Here is a 22352-nt window from a genome sequence, read left to right on the forward strand (position 1 = left end):
AAAGACAGTTCAATTAGCTCAAATGGCTTCTCCCAGATGGCCGGAGGCAATCAGGGACCAGCCCTGCTTCTGCCGGTCCTTCCCAGCCGCGCGGCACCGTGCATCGGCTCCTGAAGGGATGCAGGTATCGTAGGTGGGAGCAGCAGCAACTTGAATTTCAACTCCAAACACAACGTGAACTTCTGTTAAAGTTCAGACAACTTCTGCCCCCTAAAGCTACCCTTGGTTTTACCCCGCTATGCCCTCCAGATTTTAAGCTAGCAGCAGTGGAATTTGACAGTAAATCTAACGCTTCGGATCCATTTGTTTGTCAACAGCGAGTGCTTTTTATTTCATGGGAAAAATCTGTCAGCAGAATGTCCTGAGCACAACCAAGGTGCCTTTGAACAGTAGGTCGGACACAGAACCGGATTTCCCATGATTTATGTTGTGCAATGCTCGCTGCTGCCAGGGCACACAGGGGCTCCGGCCAGAAACAGGGCACTGGCGGCCACCAGAGAACGTGCATCTTTGTGCAAGAGGTTTATCAAAGAAAAAGAGTTAAGTTGCTCAGTTTTGACGGCTACTTAGTGCTGTATGATGAACTCTTTCAACGCAGAAAAATTGTTTAGATTCACAGAGGATCTGCGTGGCTCTGCGGGTACCCAGCAGCAAAACAAACCTCCTCTTGCTTTGCACGGGGTCTGGCAGACGAGCAAAGCCTGGGCGAGCAGACAAGCCTGAGCTTTACCAGAGACGGAGCAGGGTCCGGGTCTCTGCTGGCCTGCGAGAAGAAACGCCGCACGCAGCGAGAGGAGGGGGAGGAAGGCGTCGAGCCAAGAAAGGGAGAGCTCAGCCTGCGTCCCCACTCCTCCCGCTGCAAAGCCCTCCCGACACCCCTCCCTCTGCCTCCCACGTCCTTTTCTCCAAAATACTCTCCTTTCTTCCCCCAGGTCTGCAGCGCTCCCATCCAGGCAGCTGCCTTGCAGCCCTTCAAGCCTCTACGACGGAACCACCTCTGTATCGCCTGCTGTGGAACGTCCCCTCCCTCCGCCCCCCGTCCCCTGTGCCGCTGGCTGTCCCCTTCTTGCCTTTGTACAGAGCAAGATTGTTTCCTCTCCAGCTGCAGACAAAGGGCCCCCTCTCCCAGTGGCCTGGAGACGGCGAGGGGGCTGTGGAGCAGCAACAGAAGCGAGTAGAGAACGTCAGAGATCCCCAATTTGGGGATCAATTATGAGATAAAAGGCCAGTTTTAACAACCCAGCTTCAGTACACGTGTGTGAGCCAAACGAAGACCAATGCCGTGACACACCTCTTGCCGTATCATTTTGGAGCAAGGCTCGAGCAGGCATCCAAACCACACATCTCAGCCGACGCTGAGGACATGACTCGAAATCCAGCCACATTCCCCATGTTCTCACAGCACAACCAGTGACCAGCCCGAGTTCGGAGCCCAGCACTACCAGTAACACCTGTCTGCTGGGGGCGGGGGAAGAAAGAAAGAAAGAAACATGAGCGAAGGGGAGAGAACCCTGGAGCATCATCTGCACTTAAACAAGCAACTCCGGTGGGTGTCCCAAGGGGTGAAGAGGAACCAGGACCAGCCCCTCTGGATGGAACTGCTGCCTCCGGCACTCAGCTCTTGCTGCACAGGGCAGCGGGGAGGGGAGGGTTTCCTGGTTCGTGGCCAACACTGCTGTTCCTCTTACGGAGGATGTGCCTTCCCCAGGGTGTGTTTCAACCGAGAGCACGAGACACACAGTTTCCATAGTTCACTTTCCCTCTCCACCCACTGGGAATTTTTTGTGTTTTCTGGAAAAAAAAAAAACCAACCCAACAACCACCCCAAAGCACAACCGACAAACTGCTCACCAACGTGGCAGTTGCCAACAGGGCCCCCTTCCCTGGAGAGCAGCTGTCAATACAGATGTCAACCAGCCCTTCTTAGGCAGCTAAAGTTGGGTTTGACCAGTTCTCCACTTGAACCCTTTGGAATGCAAGAGAGGAAAGAAATGGTAAGTATTTTAGGTGCTGAACACCTTCTGCTTCCTGGCCCACTGGTTCATTTGCTCTCAAGGTGGCCTATTTTGCCTCTATCCTGACAAATCCATGAACACTTAAGCACGAGGCCTCCTGGTCAACGTTTCTGGAGTGGCAGCTCCAGCCTTGTTGCTCCAACTCCCATTGACCTCATGGAGCCGAGAGAAGCCACAGGGGAGAAGTAAAGCAAGAAAGCAAACCTGCTAAATGCTTCAGGGGAGGGGACTCAGGGGGACAAACTGGGGGAAATACCAGGCTCATACCAGGAGAAGGGCATCTTCTGGGAGAGAGAGGGCAATGTTTAAAGACTTCAGCTGAAGTTCACCAGCAGTAGACAGCACAGAAAGACAAATGGGTTTATGTCCCTTCCATCTCCCAGGTGAATGGATAAGAGTCTGACAGCGCTTGAAGCTATTGTGGAGCACAAGAGAGACATGTAAGCTGGTGTTTGGTGGTGCTGTAGCTGTGAACATGGCACTGACAGGTAATTTTGCACCCCTCAGCACCAGAGTCCCTCCCGAGGAAGCTCTGCCTGCACTTGCCGTGCCTGTGGTGACCCAGGGACGGACATCACAGCCCAGGAACAAATCCCATGTTCTTGCTTTTTAGCCTGTGCTCCCCAGCAGAGATGGATCCGGCAAGAACGATTCATGCCTCCAGCCTGATGCTCAGCTACTCCCCAGCCCCACATCTCAGATTAGCACCAGCCATCGCCTCCACCCCACAGGGAGCCCCATCCCTGCCCTGCACAGGGGTGCCGGCAACTCAAAAGGGTCAAATTCCCAGCTTTATCATGACAAATCCCCCACAGCTGTCTAGCAGAGGTTCCTGAAGTGCCTATGAGAAGCGGAAAGTATCTACCTCATTTTCCATATAGGAAGTTAGAGCACACGTGTTAAATGATTTACGCAAGGATGCAGGGCGATTTAGTGGAAGAGCAGGAAAAGGACTCCAACAGCCCAGCTTCTAATTGCCAGGAGGTCATTCCCTCCCGGCGCAGCTTAAATCCTGACCCATGGGTAAATAAGAGCTGTGCCATAAAGCTGGTCTGTTTAGGGCAGGGGCAGCCAGATGCTTTTAGCAGCACGGTGAGAAATATCTATTTATTTTCACGGAATAAAATCCCTCCATAGCTACACGCATCAGAATTTACTATCCTCTGCTGTAACCCTTAGCAGTTATTTGCCTTTTTACAGGCGAGCATCACCGCAGCCCCGCTCCTGCTCTGGGAGGTGACATCCGAGCCGGCGGCGCAGGGAGCTCCCGGGGGACCGGCCGGGGCAGGGGATGAGCAACGCCCCGGCGGGGGCAGGGGCAGCCCGGCAGCCCCCGCTCCGACGCTCCGCTCCGCCCCGAGAGCCGGCGGGGAGGCGGACACCGCCACCTAACGGGCACCGGCCCGGCCGCCGCCACCCCCCCGGAGCTGGGGTTCGGCAGGGAAAGATGCAGCACCCAGAGCATCCCCCGCCCGGGCCGGGCACCGGAGGACCATCCCCTCCTCAGTCCCGCAGCAAGGAGCGCGGTGTGCTTCCCAACATCGCCGCTTCCCGAGGCTGAGCATCCTTGCCCGGTGCCTGGGGTCCCACGGTCATCCCTGGGTCATCCCTGCCTGCCCCACGGGCACCCCGTTCCCAGCCCCGAGGCATCCCTGGGGATAGGGATGAGTCACTGGGAGTGAGACTCGTGAGTCAAAGAGATGTAAGACTGAAGCCTCTGGGGATAGGCGACACCGCCCTTAGCACACTGGAAACCAGCAATAGAGATTGCTGGGATACAGCTGCTGATAACCTTACTTGAAATGCAGGGTGACCCCCTCTGGGGTCTTGCAAAGGGTCCAGGGACCTCAGTCATCCAGCCCGAGCGGGTAACTCCTCCTTAGAAACACACAGGTGGTTAGTAAAGTCAAACAAGATGATTCTTACTCAGGTATGGCCTCCACATATGTGCTAAAAAAGCAGCAAGGAAGTTCTGGAGGGCTCTTCACAGGGTATAGGTTTGCAAAGGCCAGCTGAAGCAGTTAAAATAGCCTCTTCTCTCTCCTTTCCAGGCAGCGTAGTCAAGGAAACAGGTCTCTGGACTGGGAAGTGGGAGATCTGACACTGATCACTTGCGCAGCCCCAGGCAATTCACTCTGTCTCTGTACAAGTCATCAGGACCTGGTCTCCAAGTACAGCCAGCAGTCATCACCCAAAAACTCTGACCAGAGCTGGGATCCCTACAGCACTGTCACAGCAACAGAGCGTTTCACACAAAACGCTCCTGGGCAGGAAAAAGCGCCGCCACGGTCTGGGACAAGCCTCCCAAGCCACCAGGCCAGGCAGCAGGGTGCTGGCAGCATGATGCTCCATATTTCCACCACTGCTTAGATGAGATGATCTTGAAACTCTTCCCTTATGGACTGGGGAGAGCCAGGGACCAGCTGGTACAACAGCTCATGGACTGTCCAGCACCAGGTGCTTCTCAAGGTGCCAAGATACAGACCCTCACACAGACCAGGCTCAAATAGGGACCTGCCCAAACCTCAGAGTCCAAGTGAACATCTTGGGGACAGCTAAACGCAGGGAGGCAGTGACTTGCTGGAGGTCACACAAGTCAGTGGCACAGGGACAAAATCCCAGACCCAGGCACTGAAAGCAGCCTCACCCACCGTGCTGTGCACCTCTGCCCAATACAGCTGCTCTCACCCGTCCGATGGCAAAGCAGAAACTGGTCCTAGGCTCAAAGCCTGGGTCCGAGTCCTGATCCAGGTTCCCCAACCTGCAGTTTCACTCCACTGACTCCCCAGGAGCCCCCTTCCAGCTCTCAAAGCAAGCATCCCTGCCAAGCATTCAGGATTTTAACTCTTTCCATTTGTCCCCCGAAACCCCCCCGGGTGGACTCAAACACGTATTGCCCTTGACAAAGGCTCTGGCTTCATCTGAGATGCTCAGCCACTGTGAACCCCTTCAATCTGGCCTGGTGTTTCCCATCACTGCAAAGGACCAGGCGCTCAGAAAACACCCAGCACCTACAGAGCTCATGTCCCTGGCCCCCAAACCCCCCCATGTCAGTCTCCCTCCTCATCAGCAAGGTCTTGCCTACCTCACCAAAGTCCCTGCTCCAGCACCATGACTAAGAACTTGAAGCACACAGCCCTGGAAAGAAAAAGCATCTGAAACTAATAAAAAAGGACGTCCCGCACTCATAGGGAAGGGAAGGAGAGAGCATTACAGGCAGGCAGTGCCAGCTGGCAGAGGGTGGGCTGCCAGCAAGGGGGGTGCCGCAGGCATATACAGATGCTGCCCCAGGCTGGGGAGACACAGAGGGAGAGCTCAGCAGGGGGGAAAGGCAGGGAGAGAGTCCTTTCTGAACATACAGACCAATACCTTCATTAACAGCCACACCAGAGGGTGCTCGCATCTCTATGCCCTGACCCCACTTCTCCAAACCCAAGAGGATTTTGAGGAATCAACATTTCAGACACAAAAGAACCAAAATGTGAGTATTTCTCTGCTCCAAAGATCAAACTTGGTTGTCTTGATGATATGGTTTAATTTTCCAGATCAGACAGCCAGGAGTGAAACGCAAACAAATCCTTACTTCCACAGCCTCAAGCCACAACCTTCCTGCCAGTTTGTGGTCAACGTTGCAAGCTGGAGATGTTGCAGAGCTAATGGCAGCCTCCCCCACAAATTCTGCATCCAAGGAATCACGCTTATCACTCCTCGAATTGGTTTCACTGGAATCCAGAATTTGCTCCAAGAACGACTGCTTTAGTTTATAAGTAATGATGTAACCACCAAATTAATACAGACTTGTTTGTGTAACACCAGCTTTGCATGAACATGGATCAGGCCAAGGAAAAAAAAAAGTGAAAATCTTCATTTTGATACAAGACAGATTTTTTTTGTTTGTTTGTTGTTGTTGGTTTTGGGTTTTTTTGGTTTGGCTTTTTTTTTTTTTCAGTGAGAACAATCAATCACTGGAACAACCTCGCCAGGGACACGGTAGAGTCCCCATCACTGGAGGTTTTCAAGATATGGTTGGACATGGTGCTAGATGATCTCACATCCAGGCTCCCTTTCCCACAAAAGGCTGGACCAGGGGGATCTTTCAAGGTCCCTTCCAACCTGGGCTGTTCTATGATTCTACAAAAAAAGAAAATGCACTTTCAGGTTTTATTGCATGACCATTGCTTGTAAAACATTTTATTCACCTGTAAAATCATGCCTATTCTCTCTCGAGCCACAAAACAGCTACTTATAAATCTCTAACAACGCTCTTGGCACTGGCATGCCATCGCTCTTCTGAATGTTGCACTGAAGGGCGATTTCACTTCACCTGCCACTCAAACAGCAGCAAGGGATCACCGTCTTCCCGTGCCAGGGATGCGGTACCCGGCTGCTAGCACAGGACTAATAAATATAACAGCAGCATCCCAAAGCGCTAGAGGAGAGGCAGAGGAGGTGCCATACCCCACTCAGAGACGACCATGGGAAAAATAATTTTCAATTGGTGCTCAGGAAGGAAACTGCTCTTGCAAACAGAAGCCATCGGGAAGCAGCAGCGGGCATAGCCCAACACACTCAGTGTAAAGGGGACGTTGTGCATGGACACGGCTTAAGCACGTACGTAAAGGATGCTGTCTCCACCAGCTGTTCAGAGTAGCCACCAAGCACTCGTAGTCCAGGTGGAACAGCATCATTTCCCACGCATGCACCCATTTTGGAGACTCACGACTCCCTTTGCTGCAGCGTCAGAATAACTTTGAGTTTCCAGCTGCATTTCTGAGCTCCCACCCGCAGGCACTGCTGCGATCCCCCCTTTGCCTACAGAGGGCTTCAGCGCAGAGACCCAAACACCAAATCCTCACCCAAAATCAAAGGATAATGGGAGCACAAATGCCTTTTCCCACGGATTTACACAAAATTTTGGGCAGAGCAAGAAATTCCACCTAAATCTTCTCAGGTATCATACTGTCCCTAAAATGGGACTCGTTGCCCATCAGGACCTTCCCCACCGCCCGCACGAGGCCTGGGTCAGGCCACAGAGCCCTGAGCCCGACTACAGCGCTCGCAGCACAAAGCTTTACTGCTCTCCAACAAATCATTCTGTCCATTAGTTACAGCTGGAAGTACTGCGTGGAGAAGCCAACGGGCCAGAGATATTGTGCTTCTGAGATCATTAAGGCAACAGAAGACATGTGTTGACCCAGACATACTTCCCTAACTACGTACTTGCTCCTACTCAGCATTATGGTATGCTGGACCTTGGAAGAGCCCTGACTAGCATGAGAAATGTCCTCCTTCACCCCAGCAGCATGGGAATCGCTCTGCTGGGAGGCTCCAAGCCATCCAGCGAAGAGCACGGAGCAGGAGGGCAGGCAGCAAAGCAGCTCCTGCCCTGGGGTCAGCCAAGTTCAACAGAGCAATATCGAGAAACGTTACCTGGGCTGTCAGGCGAGAGATGAGTTGTGCCCCACAACGGGATTGTATTTAATGGAGATGAGCAGAAATTCCAGCAGATTCAAGAGCAGACATCAGGAAACGGGTAACGCTTCATACCTTGACATGCCTCAGGCAACTGCGGGAACACATCCGCAGGCCAGGCAGCAGCAGGCAGCCAAGAGCAGGCTGGGAGCAGCACAGAGCACACTGCGAACACAAACCTCTGCACAGGCACCTCCGCAGCCTCACGAAACCCAAACCCTGCCCAGAGATAGGGCCTGCATAGGCTTACTACTAAGCAAGCCGAAACCCACAGTCACAACAGGTTACTACACAATATCTAGGATGAAGGTAAATGCTTGAACAAGAAACTCGGGTGAAAAAAGCTGCAGGTAGTTTTTGCAGTGCTTAGCGCACAAGCCCGTGGCCTCGGGGGACAGGGCATTACACACTGTGGGGGTCAGCAGCAGGGGGGGGACAGGAGCAGTGGGACTCTGACAGCAGAATGGAGGGCTAAGGACAGACCAACAGCCACCAGCAAAGGCAGGACGGACAGGAAGGTGCCCTGGGTGCCAGGGCTGGACGAACACGGTGGCATCTAACAGGAGGTAGAACGACCCAGACTGTAAATGCCTGAGCTGGTGTCCCACATTTGTGACGTGCTGGAAGCCAGAGGAAAAAGGAAAACATTTGGTAAAAGAAGATGCATAGCTGTGAGAAGGCCCCTAAAAAGAAACAGGTCAGGCTTTTATCTGTCATTTCCTAGGAATAATAGGGACACCAAGAAACATGAGACATAAAAGATACCTAAAGTGATTCAAAGCAACCCCACCCCTCTGCCCTGCTACATGCATTTTAAAGATTAACTTCTATTTAAAAAAGAAAAAAAAAGAAGAAACAAGCACATTCTCTCCCAAAAACCCTTCACACCTCCAGCATTCCCATAAAAGGTCCCTAAATCCCCTTTCCTACCGCTCAGTCCAGGCACGTAGTGCTCCCCAGGTGGCTCTGAGGACCACTGAAGATGCTCTGCCTCGATGCACTTCCTCTGAGCGCTGCTGCCTGCTCAGCCTCCCGACACCGCACGCTGCCAACAGGGGCTGTCTCCTCGCTGCTCAAATCATTTAGGTGCACAGTATGATGTATAAAACCCCGTCAAACTCTGTACGAACGTGCACACTCAGACCCAGCCACGGTGGATATATGCATAACTGAAAGATTAAGAACGATCAGCAATGGGTTAACAAAGAGCTCATCCTTCCTGCTGGAGCTCGGCAGGTTGCTTGCCAGCACCTACAGCACTCCCAGCTGCTGGGCACCAACTAACACATGCCACTCGTTGCAGTCAGGTGTTACAATCACCTACTCATCATTTGTTAACTCTTAAAAGGAGCTTTCACAGTGCAATTTGAAAGGTGACATTCATAATCTACCTGGGAGATCAGACCTCCTTTCCCACGGTTGCACCCATCCTGTCCCCGCATCGTGACAGTAACCAAAACCCCGCCACTCGGGGTGCTGTGGGCCCAGACATTTCAATGAGAAGAGGTAAGGGGCCCTGTGACATTAACAATTAAGGCTTTGTGGCAAGATCTAGACTAGTCAAAAGAGCCATCTGCTAGGGAAAGACAGGAGAGCCATCTCCAGGCCACTGCCACCAAAGCAATCTGGCAAGGCAGAGAGAAGGGGCAGATGTGAGGAACGCAGCACCCCAGAGCACGGCTGCCCGGCCCCAAAACCATTGCAGAGGGATGCCTGGGAACAAACTCATTTAGAGCTAAGGCTTTTCATGCAGTATTAGCCTGCAGAAATGCGTGAGAGATGGTTTAACCAGATTAAAAGGGACTAGCAGGTTATACGGGACTGTTTCTTACACCAGCACCTAAAGGCACCAGCCGAGACCGGTACCTTGTTACAGAGACTGAGGAAGACCCTCGGTGCCCCGGAGCAGGCAGTAAACCAGGCACGGAGCTACAGCATCACCTCGCACCTTCGATGCCTTCCCCCAAAACACAAGGTTCTTGTCATCCGCAGGGATGGGATCTGGATCGGGGACACCACTCTGTGCAAGAAAGCCTGAGCTCTCCCTGGGCAGAAGGGATCCCATGGGACATGCTGAGCTCCAGCAGCTGTGGGAAAGAAGCCCTCAAAGAAGAGGCCAGACCCAATTCCCACCCGCCCTGGGGTGCCCTCACCCTGTCCGGCAGCCACACACTCAGCTCAGGAGTCAGCCATTCCCACCCACAGCAGAGTATTAATTAAAAGCATGTTCAGGGCCAGAAAAGTGACTGGGACGCGGCCCCCAGCGCTGCACGGATCTGCTTTCATCTGAGTCATCTTTCAGTTAGTCACTAAAGCCAGAGCCCCGGCTCTCCCACTGCCCGTGCCGGGAGCGCTGCCTGCGTGGCTGCGGCAGGGGAGAGCTCGGGGCAGGCTCAGCTCTGCTCCCTGCTCCTCTCCCCCACCACCACAGTGGTGTCAGAGTCCACGGCCAGCGTGAGCCGAGCAGCTCGCCCTGTGAATCTGTGCTGCGCCATGGACCTGGGACCCCACAGCGTGACCTGGTGATATTGTCACTTTTGTGCCCCAAATCTTGAGCACGGTTTTCCTTTGTCCCCACACACGGGTTTTGCATTCCCTCTGTTGCTGCCCCACCGAGCAGCTCTCCCTGCCTGCGCTGACCCCTGCAAGCAGGGACCTGCTGAGAAGACCCAAGACCAGCCCTTCTGCCATCTGTTCCCCCATCCCATCCTGTATGTCACAGTGGAGGCACGTATCAGACACGCTGCCGAGATGGCCGGCACAGCTCTGGGCAGCCACGCAACACACAACCCACTCATGCTTGTTCAAGGGCAGAGCGGCCATGTTCAGCATCCCACACCAAGCCCCTGGGCACAACCGCCTTAGGTTAAGGCACACGCTATGGTTGGTTACGCCTGCCCCAGGCCACCGAGCACAGCCGTGTGCCCTGCCTGCCTCCCTGCCACGGCTCGGCCCCCTCTGAACCACCCACGGAAAAGCCAGTTCCAGCAGAGGTCAGTGAAACACGTACGCACTCAGACATTGGGGATTTGCAACCGTGCTCCCGGCGGTTAGCAAGAGCTCTTGCATCTTGGCACAAAGACACTCGCCTGGGTTCTTCCTGCCCACAGGGTCCCCGGGTGCCGCACGCCCTGGGAGTGAGCAACAGCCAGCCCAGGCACAAGGGCTCTGCGCTCCTCGCCACAGCCAAACACGATGTGCAGCTGAAAGGCTGAGAGAAACCCACCTTTGATGCTCTTCAGGAACAAAGAGCCCCAGATCACATCACCGGGGAGTTCCCTTTCCCACCAGTGACCCTTTGCAGAGCCGCCCGCCACCTCTGCATGTGGGGAGGGGACCCACTGAGACACCGAGGATGTAACAGGAGATGGGAAAGGCCACACCATGGTGGGACCAAACCGTCCCTGCCACCTCCTCCTCTCCCCGATGTCCCCACACGCAGTGGCAGAAGCTACCCAGACCAAAGCCCTGCGCTGCTGAAACACCCACCAGGCTCCGAGTTATGGGCAGCTCTCAGGAATGCTTTGAAGTGGCTTAAAGCAGAGGAGAAAGCACGACCAAGAGTGATGGAGAGAGGGATGAGAAGGTGGCATCCACACTCTCCAGAGGCGGCAGGGAACAGAGGATGCTCCTGCAGGTATGTCCTTGTCCAGGGGCACTGGGTGCTCTCAGCACATCCCTGGATGGGGCCCTGTGGGTCTGGTACAGGCCAACCATCGGAGCAGCTTTCTCTGGCCACAGTTTCGCTCCACCCTGGCTTGAGCGTTTCCTCTCATCCCTGCGGTTTCCCTCCCAGCGCCTATGCCCGGCAGCCAGCTGGGAACGCCCAGGAGAAGAGGCCTCATGCCTCCCAGGGCTGCTGTGCCGGAGCAGGGCAAGCTGCACCGTACCATGCCAGGCGGCAGAGACCCACCATTGGGCTGCAGCACGCCAGGTCTGCCAATTTTGGCACAGGCACTTCTCTCTCTGATCCTGGCCATCCTGCTCACACATGCAGAGACCAAGCCTCATGGGTGACACCACGCTGACGGTCCCCTCTCCTTGCAAACGGTTACAGTCACGGCCACCCCAGAAGCAGATCGCTGCAACATCGCTCCCCAACAGCTCAACGTACCCGGGAGCAACTTTCGGAACCACTCGGACAAGCACCATTAGCCGGGATTTGCAGGGAAGCTGGGGATTAAAGGGGGTTATTCATTCCTCCGCAAACCGCCCTCCATCCTCCCCCCACCCAAACACCCCCAACGCATGGCTGGCAAGGTGAAGCACGCGCCGGGTCGCCGGCCACCAGCTCCAGCATTGAGCAAGGAACGGCCATGGGACACGCAGGCAGGCAGGATGGGAGGGCAAAAGCTGGGGGAAGATACTTTGGCACACAGAGAAAGCTCAACCACAACACACACACACTCAGGAGCCAACCTTCAGAGCAGAAATGCGTCTCCATGCCAAGAGCTCGGCTATTTTCCTCCCTCTTCCCGGCTCGCAGCTCTGAGCTAACAGGCTCAGCATTCATCCCCCCGCGCCGAGCGGCACATGGGAGCAGAGGCGGGGGGGAAGAGAGAGACTCAAATGAGATCCAGACCTAGAAAGCAGTTTCTTTTTCCCCCCTCGCTCCCCCCTACAGACACACGGCTTCTGCTGGAACCACCTTCTGTCTAGAGGGCTCAGGAGGATGGAAAAAAAAAAAAAAGGAGAAAGAAATGCAGAAAGGAAGCATTGTAAAAAAAATTAAATAAATAAAGGAATCGGCTGAAATCCACCCGGAGCATGGCAGTTTCTCTTCTTAAAGTGCAGAAGCTGCTGGAAAGGTAAGAGGGCAGAAGCGAAATATAACATATTAAAAGATCAATAGCCTACCTGAAATCCGGTCCCTCTCCATTACTACAGGATATATTTAGCATCCGCGTGTCACGGCCGTCCCTTTTTTCGGTGGCGTCCCCTTCTTTCCCCCACTCTCCCTCCCTCCTTGCCGTGCCTCCTCCTCCTCCTCTTCCAAAAAAAGCTCTTTGTCTGGTCTAATTTCTTCAATCTGTTGCAATCATGAATGCATCCAAATTACCACATTTCCATGTGCTGATCATATGTTTGTGCTCCAAACTGAAGTAGCTTTGTCTCTTTGAAAAGAAAAGGAAGAGTAAGAGAGGAAGAGAAAGGAGGAAGAAAAAAGGAAAAGGGGGTGCATGACCCGAAAAATCTCGTAACTCCCTGGAATACTCCACCAGGCGCAGGAAAACTGGAAATCCCGAGTCCTCTGTTAAAGAGTCTTAAAGCTACAGCATGCGAGTGTCCAGGGGAACGCTCCAGCCTCCACAGCTCCCTCTTAATATCCACCAGGAGATGCTTAAGGAACTTGGCTCCTCGCAATAACAGGGCGAACAACTCATCCAGCTTCTCAAATCAATCCTCGCTTCCCCACTCTTATTTTCCTGCTATTTCCTCTATCCCCTCCTCCTTCCTTGGCTCCAGCATTTTAAAAGAGCGCAGATCCTGCGCATTCCCCCACCCTGCCAGGTCTGAAGTTCCGATTCATGCATAAACTATTCGGCTGATGAAGGCTGACTTCATTCCCAGCACAGCATCATGGGCTGCTGCTGCTACCAGGCAGGACCTGAGCTCCGCACACGTTTACTCGCCCCGTGCGACCCGCCAGAGAGCTTTGCCGCCGGCCCTGGCACTGAGCCCCCGCTTCGCCTTCTTCCCCTCTGCAGAGCGGCGATAAGGGGAGGATTTCTGCAGCCAGCCCAAAAGCAACAGTGAAAGTCTCTGCCCCGTGCAGAAGCCCTTGGTCTTCTCCTTGGTCTCACGGAGGAGCAGAGGTGGGACCGGAGAGCAGTTTTCCTTCCCCGCGATGCCCAGGCAGGGCACAGGGATGCAGCAGGATGGGAGCAGTCCTGCGGAGCCCGTCGCCAGATCCTCCCCTCCCTGGCCGGGATGGAGGGATGAACGGCTGCAGCAATGGGCTGGCCCTGCTTGGAAACTTCCACTTGGCCGGTGGCCAGCGCAGGCAGCGGGGACGCCGCGTTAGCACCTCTGCCGAGATGGTGCCCGTGCTGCCCGCGGGCACAGCGCTGCCCAAACCGCCCCACGCGACCCCCTGTGTCATCCGCCGCCGATTCCTATTGATAGCGCGGAGCCTGAGTCACCCAGCCAGATGCGAGGGCACAGCCTCCGTCCCCAGAGCTGGCAAACAAGCCAGCCCTCCCGCAGCCCAGAGGCAGGGATGGCAGACGCCAGCGGGGATGGCACGGCTGCTACGTGCACGATGGTGGGACCCTCTTGTGCTCAGCACCTCACACGTGACACTTTTTACCCCAAAATGCTCACAGTTCACATGGAAAAAAATCACAATTATGATAGCTGCGACAGAGCCTGGCACCTTCCCCCATAGCACAGGCAGAAGGGCAAATTGCTTCCTGGCTGGATGAACAAACTTCCAAGGAAAGAGTCCAGGTGCTGCTGGGACCTTTGGATAGTCTGGACCTACCTTGCACTGCTTTTCAGTATGAAAAATCCCAGCAAACTCACGCGTTTCCCCATGCAGCAGCTGATGGAGTGTCACCGTCACCAAACCAGAGGGAGGAACACAGCTAACAGCAAGCGGTGGGGTCAGGCCAGGACCCCCCACTGCACAATAAATAGCAGAGAGCTGGTGGGAGGCAGCCCCAGGACGGTCCATCCATTAGGGAAGTTTCTCTCTAATCCCCAGAGGGCTATTCCCTGGGCAGGGAGGTTCAGATTCCTTCCCAAATTCCTGTTCATTCTCTATTCCCTATTAAAGCTCTGCATGATCCTGCTGCCAGTGCCTAAGGCAGAGAGGGGACAATAAGCAATGTTTTCCCAGGCACAGACCAAAACCGTGTTTCCTGCCCGAGACCGTGAAGGTGCCAAACACAAAGCGAGGACCCAGGGGAGCCACACAGCCTCACGCAGCACAAAATCCAGCCCACTGCCTCCACCGAGCAGCCTTCATTGCCCAGCTCCTTACGCTGGAGAGGAAGGGAAAGGCTCAGGGGAAGTATCAAGAAAGGAAGAAGGTGAATGGAAAGGAAGAAGGGATGGGGGCAGCACACATGTTGGTAAACTTTAACCCATCAAGACCCAGGTGATTAGGAGGCACAAGGCAAAGGCATAATTTCTCACAGGGCATATCACCACAAGGCACTCGGGGAAGCGCATCCAAATAATGATTAACGCAATTAAACTTTATATTCATAAAAGCTCCAGGTCGATGCTCTCATTCAAACTTCAAGTCCCCAAGCAAATTTTAATGAATTTATCTCCATAATCATGTGTCTCCATACGAAGCAGTGCTCGCAAAGCGCTCCTGCCACTGCCGCAGGTAGCGGGGGCACTGGGGTGTCCGGGTTTGAGGTGTGGGTGCTCGGCCACACCGTGCCCAGGAGGCCCATTGGCGTTTGCTCCCTTCGAAGGTGCAGTTCCAGCAACCTGCACGTTACAGGGCTGGGGGTCCCCCACTCTCCTTGGTTTTTGAGAAGCTGGCCATGTGCCTGTTTAAATGGGTATTTAGTGGTCTGTGCACTGTACAAGTCTATATAGAGAAAGATAAAATAAAGCGCACTTTTTTAAAAAAGGCTGGGGGGAAGTCAAGCACATCCAGGGTTTGGGAAGGGGACAGAGAAGACTCTCCCCTCGTTGAGGTTGTTTTCTCAGGGTTCAAGGTCCCCCAGGGCTGCCTTTTGGCAGAGCCAGGGAGAGAGGGAAGAAGCAGGAGCAGCTTTTAGGAAACTGCTATGTAAACCCAATTTCCATTCGCAAACAAGAAGCTGAAACAAAGCAGGAGCCCAGGAGCCTTGCTCTGCCGCCCTGCGCCTGCCAAGGCTGGCACCGGGGTGCACACGCTTTCCCTCGCCCCACCTCGTGGGTTTAAACATTACCAGGGGTGGCAGCCAGCAGGAAAGCACTGCCAGGTGCGGAGAAAGCTAGGAAGGAAATCACAAAAAAAGAAAAGTCAACCAAACCCTGCTCCAGGCTCAGTTTGAATTTTATCTCTCTCACACCTTCCCTAGGCTAGCCCAGCAACGCCCAAGCCCTTTGCTAAGCAGTAAGCTGCTTGCTGTGCACCAACATGCAGACACGCAGGGAAGGTGCTGTGGAGAGAGCACAAGGTCACCCCTGAGCGTGGACATGCCACACACTGGGACACCGGTGTGCAGCCAGGAGGGGATTCAGGACTATCGACACCATCACCAGCCACGGCAGCAGCAGATGCCTGCAGCTATTCGGGTAGATCCTATTTGCAATTCCTTGTCTGCCTCTCCAGGTTTACGCTGTGACTGTGTTCCTGTGGCATTTCATCCAACAGAAGAGTTCTGTTCTTTTCTACCTGGTTCCCATGGTCCCAGGCAGCCACCAGGCTTTTAGCAAAACAGCCACTTATCACCTTATAACCCCAGCATTGCTGCTGAGAGAGCTGGAAAGGATGAAGGCTGCAAGTCCCTGCAGGGATCGGAGGTTCAAACCACGTTGACAAAGGTGCTGGGAAGCAGCCAGAGCAGCCAAAGACATCCCAGGGCCTGGAAAGGCAGGAAAAATGGGGATTCAACTGGGTTCTTTCACAAGCTCAGCTACCTGCAGTGCTAGCGAGCTGGGAGGAGAGTACAGAGGGCGAGGACAGTGCAGCAGAGCAGAGCGTACTTAAATCAAATTATGTTCAGTGAAGCATTTTCACATGAGGAACTACAGGTTCAAACTCAAACAGTGCAATCAAGTGTTACTCCATTATATTCTCGCTCTGCCATTTGCCCCTAGGCTGGACCCAGCCAGCAGACAACAGTATCTGAGCCTCCGCTGAATGTGTGCTCCAAGAACCTTTCATTTACATTTATATAAGCCTTGAGGATGGGGAAGAAAGAAAACACTGGCTAAAATCCTCCTTTTCATTTGTAAAAAAAAAAAAGCAACCCAAAAGCAAACAACCAAGGAGATACCCCTCTTTCCAAGGGAGTTACTTATCCTCTGAATGATGCCGCCCTGCTCTTCTCCAGTTATTTTTTCATTGCCTCCCTGCTCCCCCTTTCCCCTCTCCCAGCTGGGCAGACATGAAGCTGCCCTGCCCCGGACCGCAGCTCTTGGCTGCTCCACATTTGCTGCCAAGCACTATTTTGACCATCCCTGATTATTTCTTATGAAAACCCATACTTGTTCGGCACAGATCCTTCCAAGTTACTGCTTTTCCCAAGCCAAAGCCCAAGCCCAGGACACAGAGCTCATCGCCACCCAGAAGCACGTATGACCATTGCAGCAGGGGGTTGCTAGAACAGCAGCAGGGCATCTCCCCTCCGGCCCCGAACCCATGCAGCCCCTTGAGATGATGCCTACACGAGTCTCCCTCTGTTCCATCCCCTCCCGTGGAGGGACGTATCTTTAAGGAGAGCCCCTGTGAGGCCTTCTTCTCCATGCTGGCTCTCAACTTCTCTGCCTGAAAGCCTCGAACTGCTGGAAATCCCTTGCATATCCTCCCTGGGCTTTCTGCTCACGCTTTAACACTCATGTGCTGAAGTATTAATAGCAGCTGGCAGTGCAGAGCGAAAGGCGAGGCAGGAGGACTGGACGCACACCCTCCCGGGAGAGCACAGGGAGTCTCAGATAAATGTTAACTCTTCCACGATCCTCCCCTTATGTTTTCCTTCCTGGACTCCTCCCCACCATCAGTCTTGCCCTCTCACCACTCACTCTTCTCCAACTCACTGCCTGAGACCCCCAAATGGGGTGTTCCTCCATACCTGAATGTCTGCGGTCATTCCCCACCAAGCAGTTGCTGGGGGAAAGCAGCATTCCCGATGGTACTACCGTTATTTGCTCTTCTTTTGAGGACCAGCCATGTGCTCTGCACCCTCCTGCCTCCCCGGCAGGTCACTGCAACACCTCCTACCCAGCAGAATGAGCCATCAAGGAGAAAAGCCTTCAAGAGAGTTACCACCAGGGTCTCGCAAGCACACGGATTAAAGGAATCACAGAATCATCTACATTGGAAGGGACCTTTAAGATCACCAAGTCCAACTGTTAACCCAGCACTGCCAAAGTTACCGCTAAACCATGTCCCTCAGCACCACGTCTACCCAGCTTTTAAATACCTCCAGGGATGGTGACTCCTCCACTTCCCCGGGCAGCCTGTTCCAGTGTTCGACAACCCTTTTCAGTGAAGAAGTTTTTCCTAATATCCATCCTAAACCTCCCCTGGCGCAACGTGAGGCCATTTCCTCTTGTCCCATCGCCTGTTCCTTGGAAGAAGAGACCAAGCCCCACCTCACTACAACACGGCAGATTGCACCAAGCCCTGCAAACACTTTTGGGCTGCCCTTCTCTTTTCTGGCTTTATTTAATAGGGCAGGGCACGGGTTGCATTACACACAGCTCCCCTCCGCCACCCTCAGAAGAGCTTGCCCCAGGGAGCCCTGGAGCCAGCACAGCCGCAGCACAGCGAGCCCAGCGTCCTGCACATCACCGGCGCCGCAGCAGAAAACGGCTCGGTTGAAAAGCTGCACAATTCCTAAGCATTTTACACACGGGAAGCAAAGGCTTGTAAGAAGCGACACTCTGCTCCCGTCTGTTGAAACAGCTCCTCTGGAGGGGAGACCTCACACGAGGACAGACCTGCTGAGATATTTGTTTCACTTTCTTTAGGTGAATCCCTAAACAGAGGGATTTTCAAAATATGGGGAAGGTACAGGCAAGGGACTCTCTCTCCGCATGGATTTCACTGTGTGAGCATACTGCAACACCACAGGGAGATGCTGCCTTGCTGTGATGCTGCCGGAGCACACCACCAGTGGCTTACCTTGCCTTAAGCCCGCATTGCTGAAGGAGGGCCAATCCTCTGGAGGAGAAAAAACACTCCAGAATTAGGTAGACAACCCTGTTTTCATCTAGCAGCAGAATCATCCAGGCCTGATACCTCTCTGAGCATCATCACATGCTTTTGATCAGAAATCAAACTACAAAATATTTAAACCAAGGAGGGACTGACTGCTCCACTGAGTCAATCAGGAATGCCTCTTGCTACTGGTGCTTTTCTTGGACCTCATTCATTGCTTTCATGGGTCCCAAAATTTCTGCAGGGAGGACTTCGTACTTCACAGGTCAGCCCTGAACATCTACAGTGCTTTATCCACCAACCCATCTGCAGAGCTGCCTTACAAGTGAGTCAACTCTCTGCAAAAAAAGGCATGAAAGGCTGCGCTCCTGTCCCTTTGCAGTCCCAGACAAGCTAAATATAGCGAGGAGTAAATCGGTGCTCTCTGCCTAAGGTACAATTAGGGGTTTTGGTAAACACTAGCCACCTCCGGATGCGCCGGCCTCGGAGGCTCAGAGGATGCCTGTGGTGGGCAGCCAGGGCTCGGGAATTTGCCTCTGCCCACGTGATGAGGGACACCAAGCTTGGAGGCGAAGAGGGAAAGTTGAGCAGCCGCGAGCTGGTCTGCCAACATGCCCGAGAGCAATTTGCAAACTGACATTTCAGCAACAAAAAGATGAAGAAAGTAAACACCATGGAGAGACACATGTACTCAACCGAGAGAAATGTGACCACACGCAGCAGCTTAGGTAACCAGCACATACAGCCCAGGCCAAGACACACCAGCCCTCCTTCCCTCCCCTGCTTTGTTTTTCCCCTGTTCCCAAGGAGACGGGTGCCAGACACCACACCCCACACGCACACGTTTCCATAGCTGTCCCACTCCTCCAGTGCCCATCGCCACCTTGGCTGGAAGCCTGTCCTTTCACTCCCCAACCCCAGGAGGGCTCCTCCTCGCCTGCGCCATCAGCTCCTCCACGGCACCTTGGGTCAGCCACATCCCAGCACAGCCAGGCCCCTCGCAGGACATGGACTGTGTCTGGCAGAGGTGATAAACATATTTCACTCTCCCAGGGCACTGTACTCTCCTATAGAGGACTGGTTTGGGATTTTTTTTCCCTCCATCCTTCACAATGAGATAAAACCATATTCCACTGCCATTCCCCTTCCCTGCTCTCCCACCTCCTCTCCACTGCAGCTGATGTGAGGTTCCTCTGAAAGAGCATTAGACACTTATTCCAGAGATGTCTGGTCCCAAGGCGATAAATAACCTCACTCAAAGACTACTGCTCCTGTCCCGGAGGAGTTGCACTCTGCACCTCTACATCTCCTTTCCTCGGGGGAACCCTGCAGACCTCATCAACAAACCCACATCACACTCCAGTGAGGAAGATGATTATCTAAAAAGCGCAGTCTGCCACTAAAGCCTGCAAATATTACAGAGTGGTGATTCCTGAGCCACTGATTTATAATTCACCGTCTCTGGTTTCTTCACCCCAGAGGCCACAGCACCAGGTGCTGTACGAAGAAAGCATCAAGATACCTACCTACTCCCTTGTGATGTCCAGTAGCCTTTTGGGACTAAAAGGGAGCCTACGTAAGACTGGAGACAAATCACAGGTATTGTAAGGGAACAGAATGACACGCCAGTGCTCAGCGCATCACTTCAATAGCAAACAGGCCCATGGCACCTGTCACTACTCCTTAAGTTCTTAGCTGTGCACACAAGCGCCTACGCTCCCTCATTCACTGGAAGTAATGCAAATCTCTGCTTGCAGCACGTGGGAGCCCCACAGGGCTCTGCCCGGCAGTTTGGAGCCCACGTGTCTGCGTTACGCAAGGCCCATCCTCGTGTGTCTGTGCAGGAAACCGGGCACCTGAATCAAGAGCCGCCACCTCGCTTAACTTCTTGTTGCCTGGAGTTGGGTTTTCCCGCAGAGCCGTGCTGCTGCAGGAGGGAGCCTCCAGGCTGGCTGGCGACCGAGCTTCACCTTCGCTACTTCGCCCTCATGATGAGAAAGACCAAGAGGACACGTGTCAAGCGAGGGTTTGTCACTAGGGAGCCCAAGGAGAGCAAGCGGTGCATGTGCACAGGGACAGTCTTTGGCACGGGGATCCGTGCAGCTGGGGTGACCAGTGCAGTGCTTAAAACAAAGGGGAATAGAGGCTGCCCAAAGGAATTCATATGACCTCATCTAGGGACACATCCAAAGCCATGAGGCTGCAACCACAAGGCTCCAGTTAATCAGTTAACCCCTGTGCTGCTCCACCAAGGTGAAAGGCACAGTCCTGGCTAAAAACGTCACACTGCAAAGTGATGTTGTGCATCCCCACAGCTCCCAGCCGGACAAGGGTTGCACTCACAGCCTGGATCCCAGCATGGCAATGGGAAACTGAAAAAAGGATGCAGTAAATGTGAGGACAACCTGAAGGTCTGGACCAAGGTTTTGGGAGAGGTTCCCAAACTCAGTTTGCTCTAATACCCCGATTACACGTAGAGGGCTGTGCTGTGTGATGGGGATACCCGTGCCCGAGCTGTGGGAGATGTGTGACAGTTCTGGCAGCATCTCCCTGGGGAAAAAGACCTCAAAAACCTAATGGTTTTTATAGCTCTCTGAATTAGCTTACATAACAGTAATCATGTACGCTCGACTAGGGAGCCCCTGGCTTTTGACATGTCTTTTATTTCCGCTATTCTGGTTAACTTCCAGCCTCACATAAACCAATTTCTAAAGTTGCTCTCTTACAAATTCCGGGCATAAATAGAGGAGATGGTCCTCAGGGCAAGGTCCTAAATCAAGAGGTGGAAACAGCAAGATTGTTGTCATACCTACCTTTAACTCACTGCGTGAATTTGGAGCATCCTAAATTAGCGAACCCTGCTGAAATTAGATGTTGAAGTGATGACACCCATTTAAGCTATGCCCACAGCTATGTGTGTTCAGCTCTTCCACGCACCCAGCCATACATCTTTCCATTTCAGTGCCACGGGGAAGGATCTCGAGATTCATAGGCGATGCAAAAAGCACTGCTTTGACCTCAGCTGCCCTGTTTCCCCCCAGCAATGACATCATCAATAACTATTAAAGGGAAAATGCAAGGCTTAACCAGTGAAAAGCAACATAAGACAAGAACTATCTGTGCACGTCTTGTTGAAGTTTTCATGCAAGAATATATTCTCTCCACTTTCATCAATCCCAGCTACCAGCTCCTGCAGAGACCTCCTGGGTGCCCTGGGCAGCATGGCAGCGCAGGGCCGTCGTGGTCTGTGGGGTCCTAGAGCTCATGCGCTGAGCAAAAGCTCACAAGGTCACACCACAACCAACATCTTCCAACCACCTCACTCCTCCTGCATCTCCAGCCCACGCTTGTCCACCCACTGTGCCTTCTGGCCCCTCTATCTACTGCCGTCAACCTAAGGAGTGGACAAGGGACTCAAGCTGGTACAAACAACAAACACAACTGGCTCAGGAGTCCCTCCGCTTTATACCCAAGAGAAGTATTTAGACCTTAGGAGATGGACTGCCTAGATGAAGGTTTCATGACATCAGTGAGTGCCCCTTTCTAAAGCAACCCAGAGAGCCGGCCTTGAGCTTCATGCCTCTCTAAATTACGCCCTACGCTTCCAAAAAGCGCCGAGACAAGTTGTGGTTGACCCTCAGCCAACTGCTGATGATGCAGAAGTGGGGCCGCTAAGCGCCCTGTCTTTTTTGGATGGAAAAGCTGTGCCTGCCCTGGACTGCAGCTGGCCCTGGCAGCTTGCCCCTGCTCCGCTCGGGCCGGCTCCAGGCAGCCCTGCAGCCACACAAAGGCCGAAACAGGAAAGCGGAGGCACCTGCTCCCCTCTCACCCCTTTGGGACCACTCATGAACAAAGCACCTGACCCACAAACAGCACCGGTGCAGCCGCAGTTCTGCTGCGCCGCAGCTGGAAGGCATCCTCCTCCCTGCATTTACCTACACATTAAAAACAAGCTGTTTTAGCTAAATCAGTAAGCTCTACGTTTTTTTCTGGACCCTCCTGCATTACCCCCGCCAGGGAAGTTCCTTCCT

The 22352-nt window shown here is 53.6% G+C and overlaps 1 protein-coding gene across 4 annotated transcripts in view; it reads right to left on the minus strand.

Annotated features, from left to right (window-relative positions):
* SEPTIN9 (septin 9) overlaps window positions 1-22352 on the minus strand; it is a 143532-nt gene that overhangs the window by 91671 nt on the left and 29509 nt on the right. The window contains exon 1 of one of the 4 annotated variants that reach the window (XM_063351873.1): window positions 12345-13508. The exons of the other annotated variants lie outside the window; for them this stretch is intronic. Within the exon in view, the coding sequence (XP_063207943.1) occupies window positions 12345-12366 (22 nt within the window). The 5' untranslated portion in view covers window positions 12367-13508. Of the gene's footprint in view, window positions 1-12344; window positions 13509-22352 lie in introns of those variants that run through there. 4 annotated transcript variants of the gene reach the window in all.

This window comes from Chroicocephalus ridibundus, chromosome 14 (genome assembly GCF_963924245.1).
Source record: "Chroicocephalus ridibundus chromosome 14, bChrRid1.1, whole genome shotgun sequence".
NCBI lineage: Eukaryota > Metazoa > Chordata > Aves > Charadriiformes > Laridae > Chroicocephalus > Chroicocephalus ridibundus.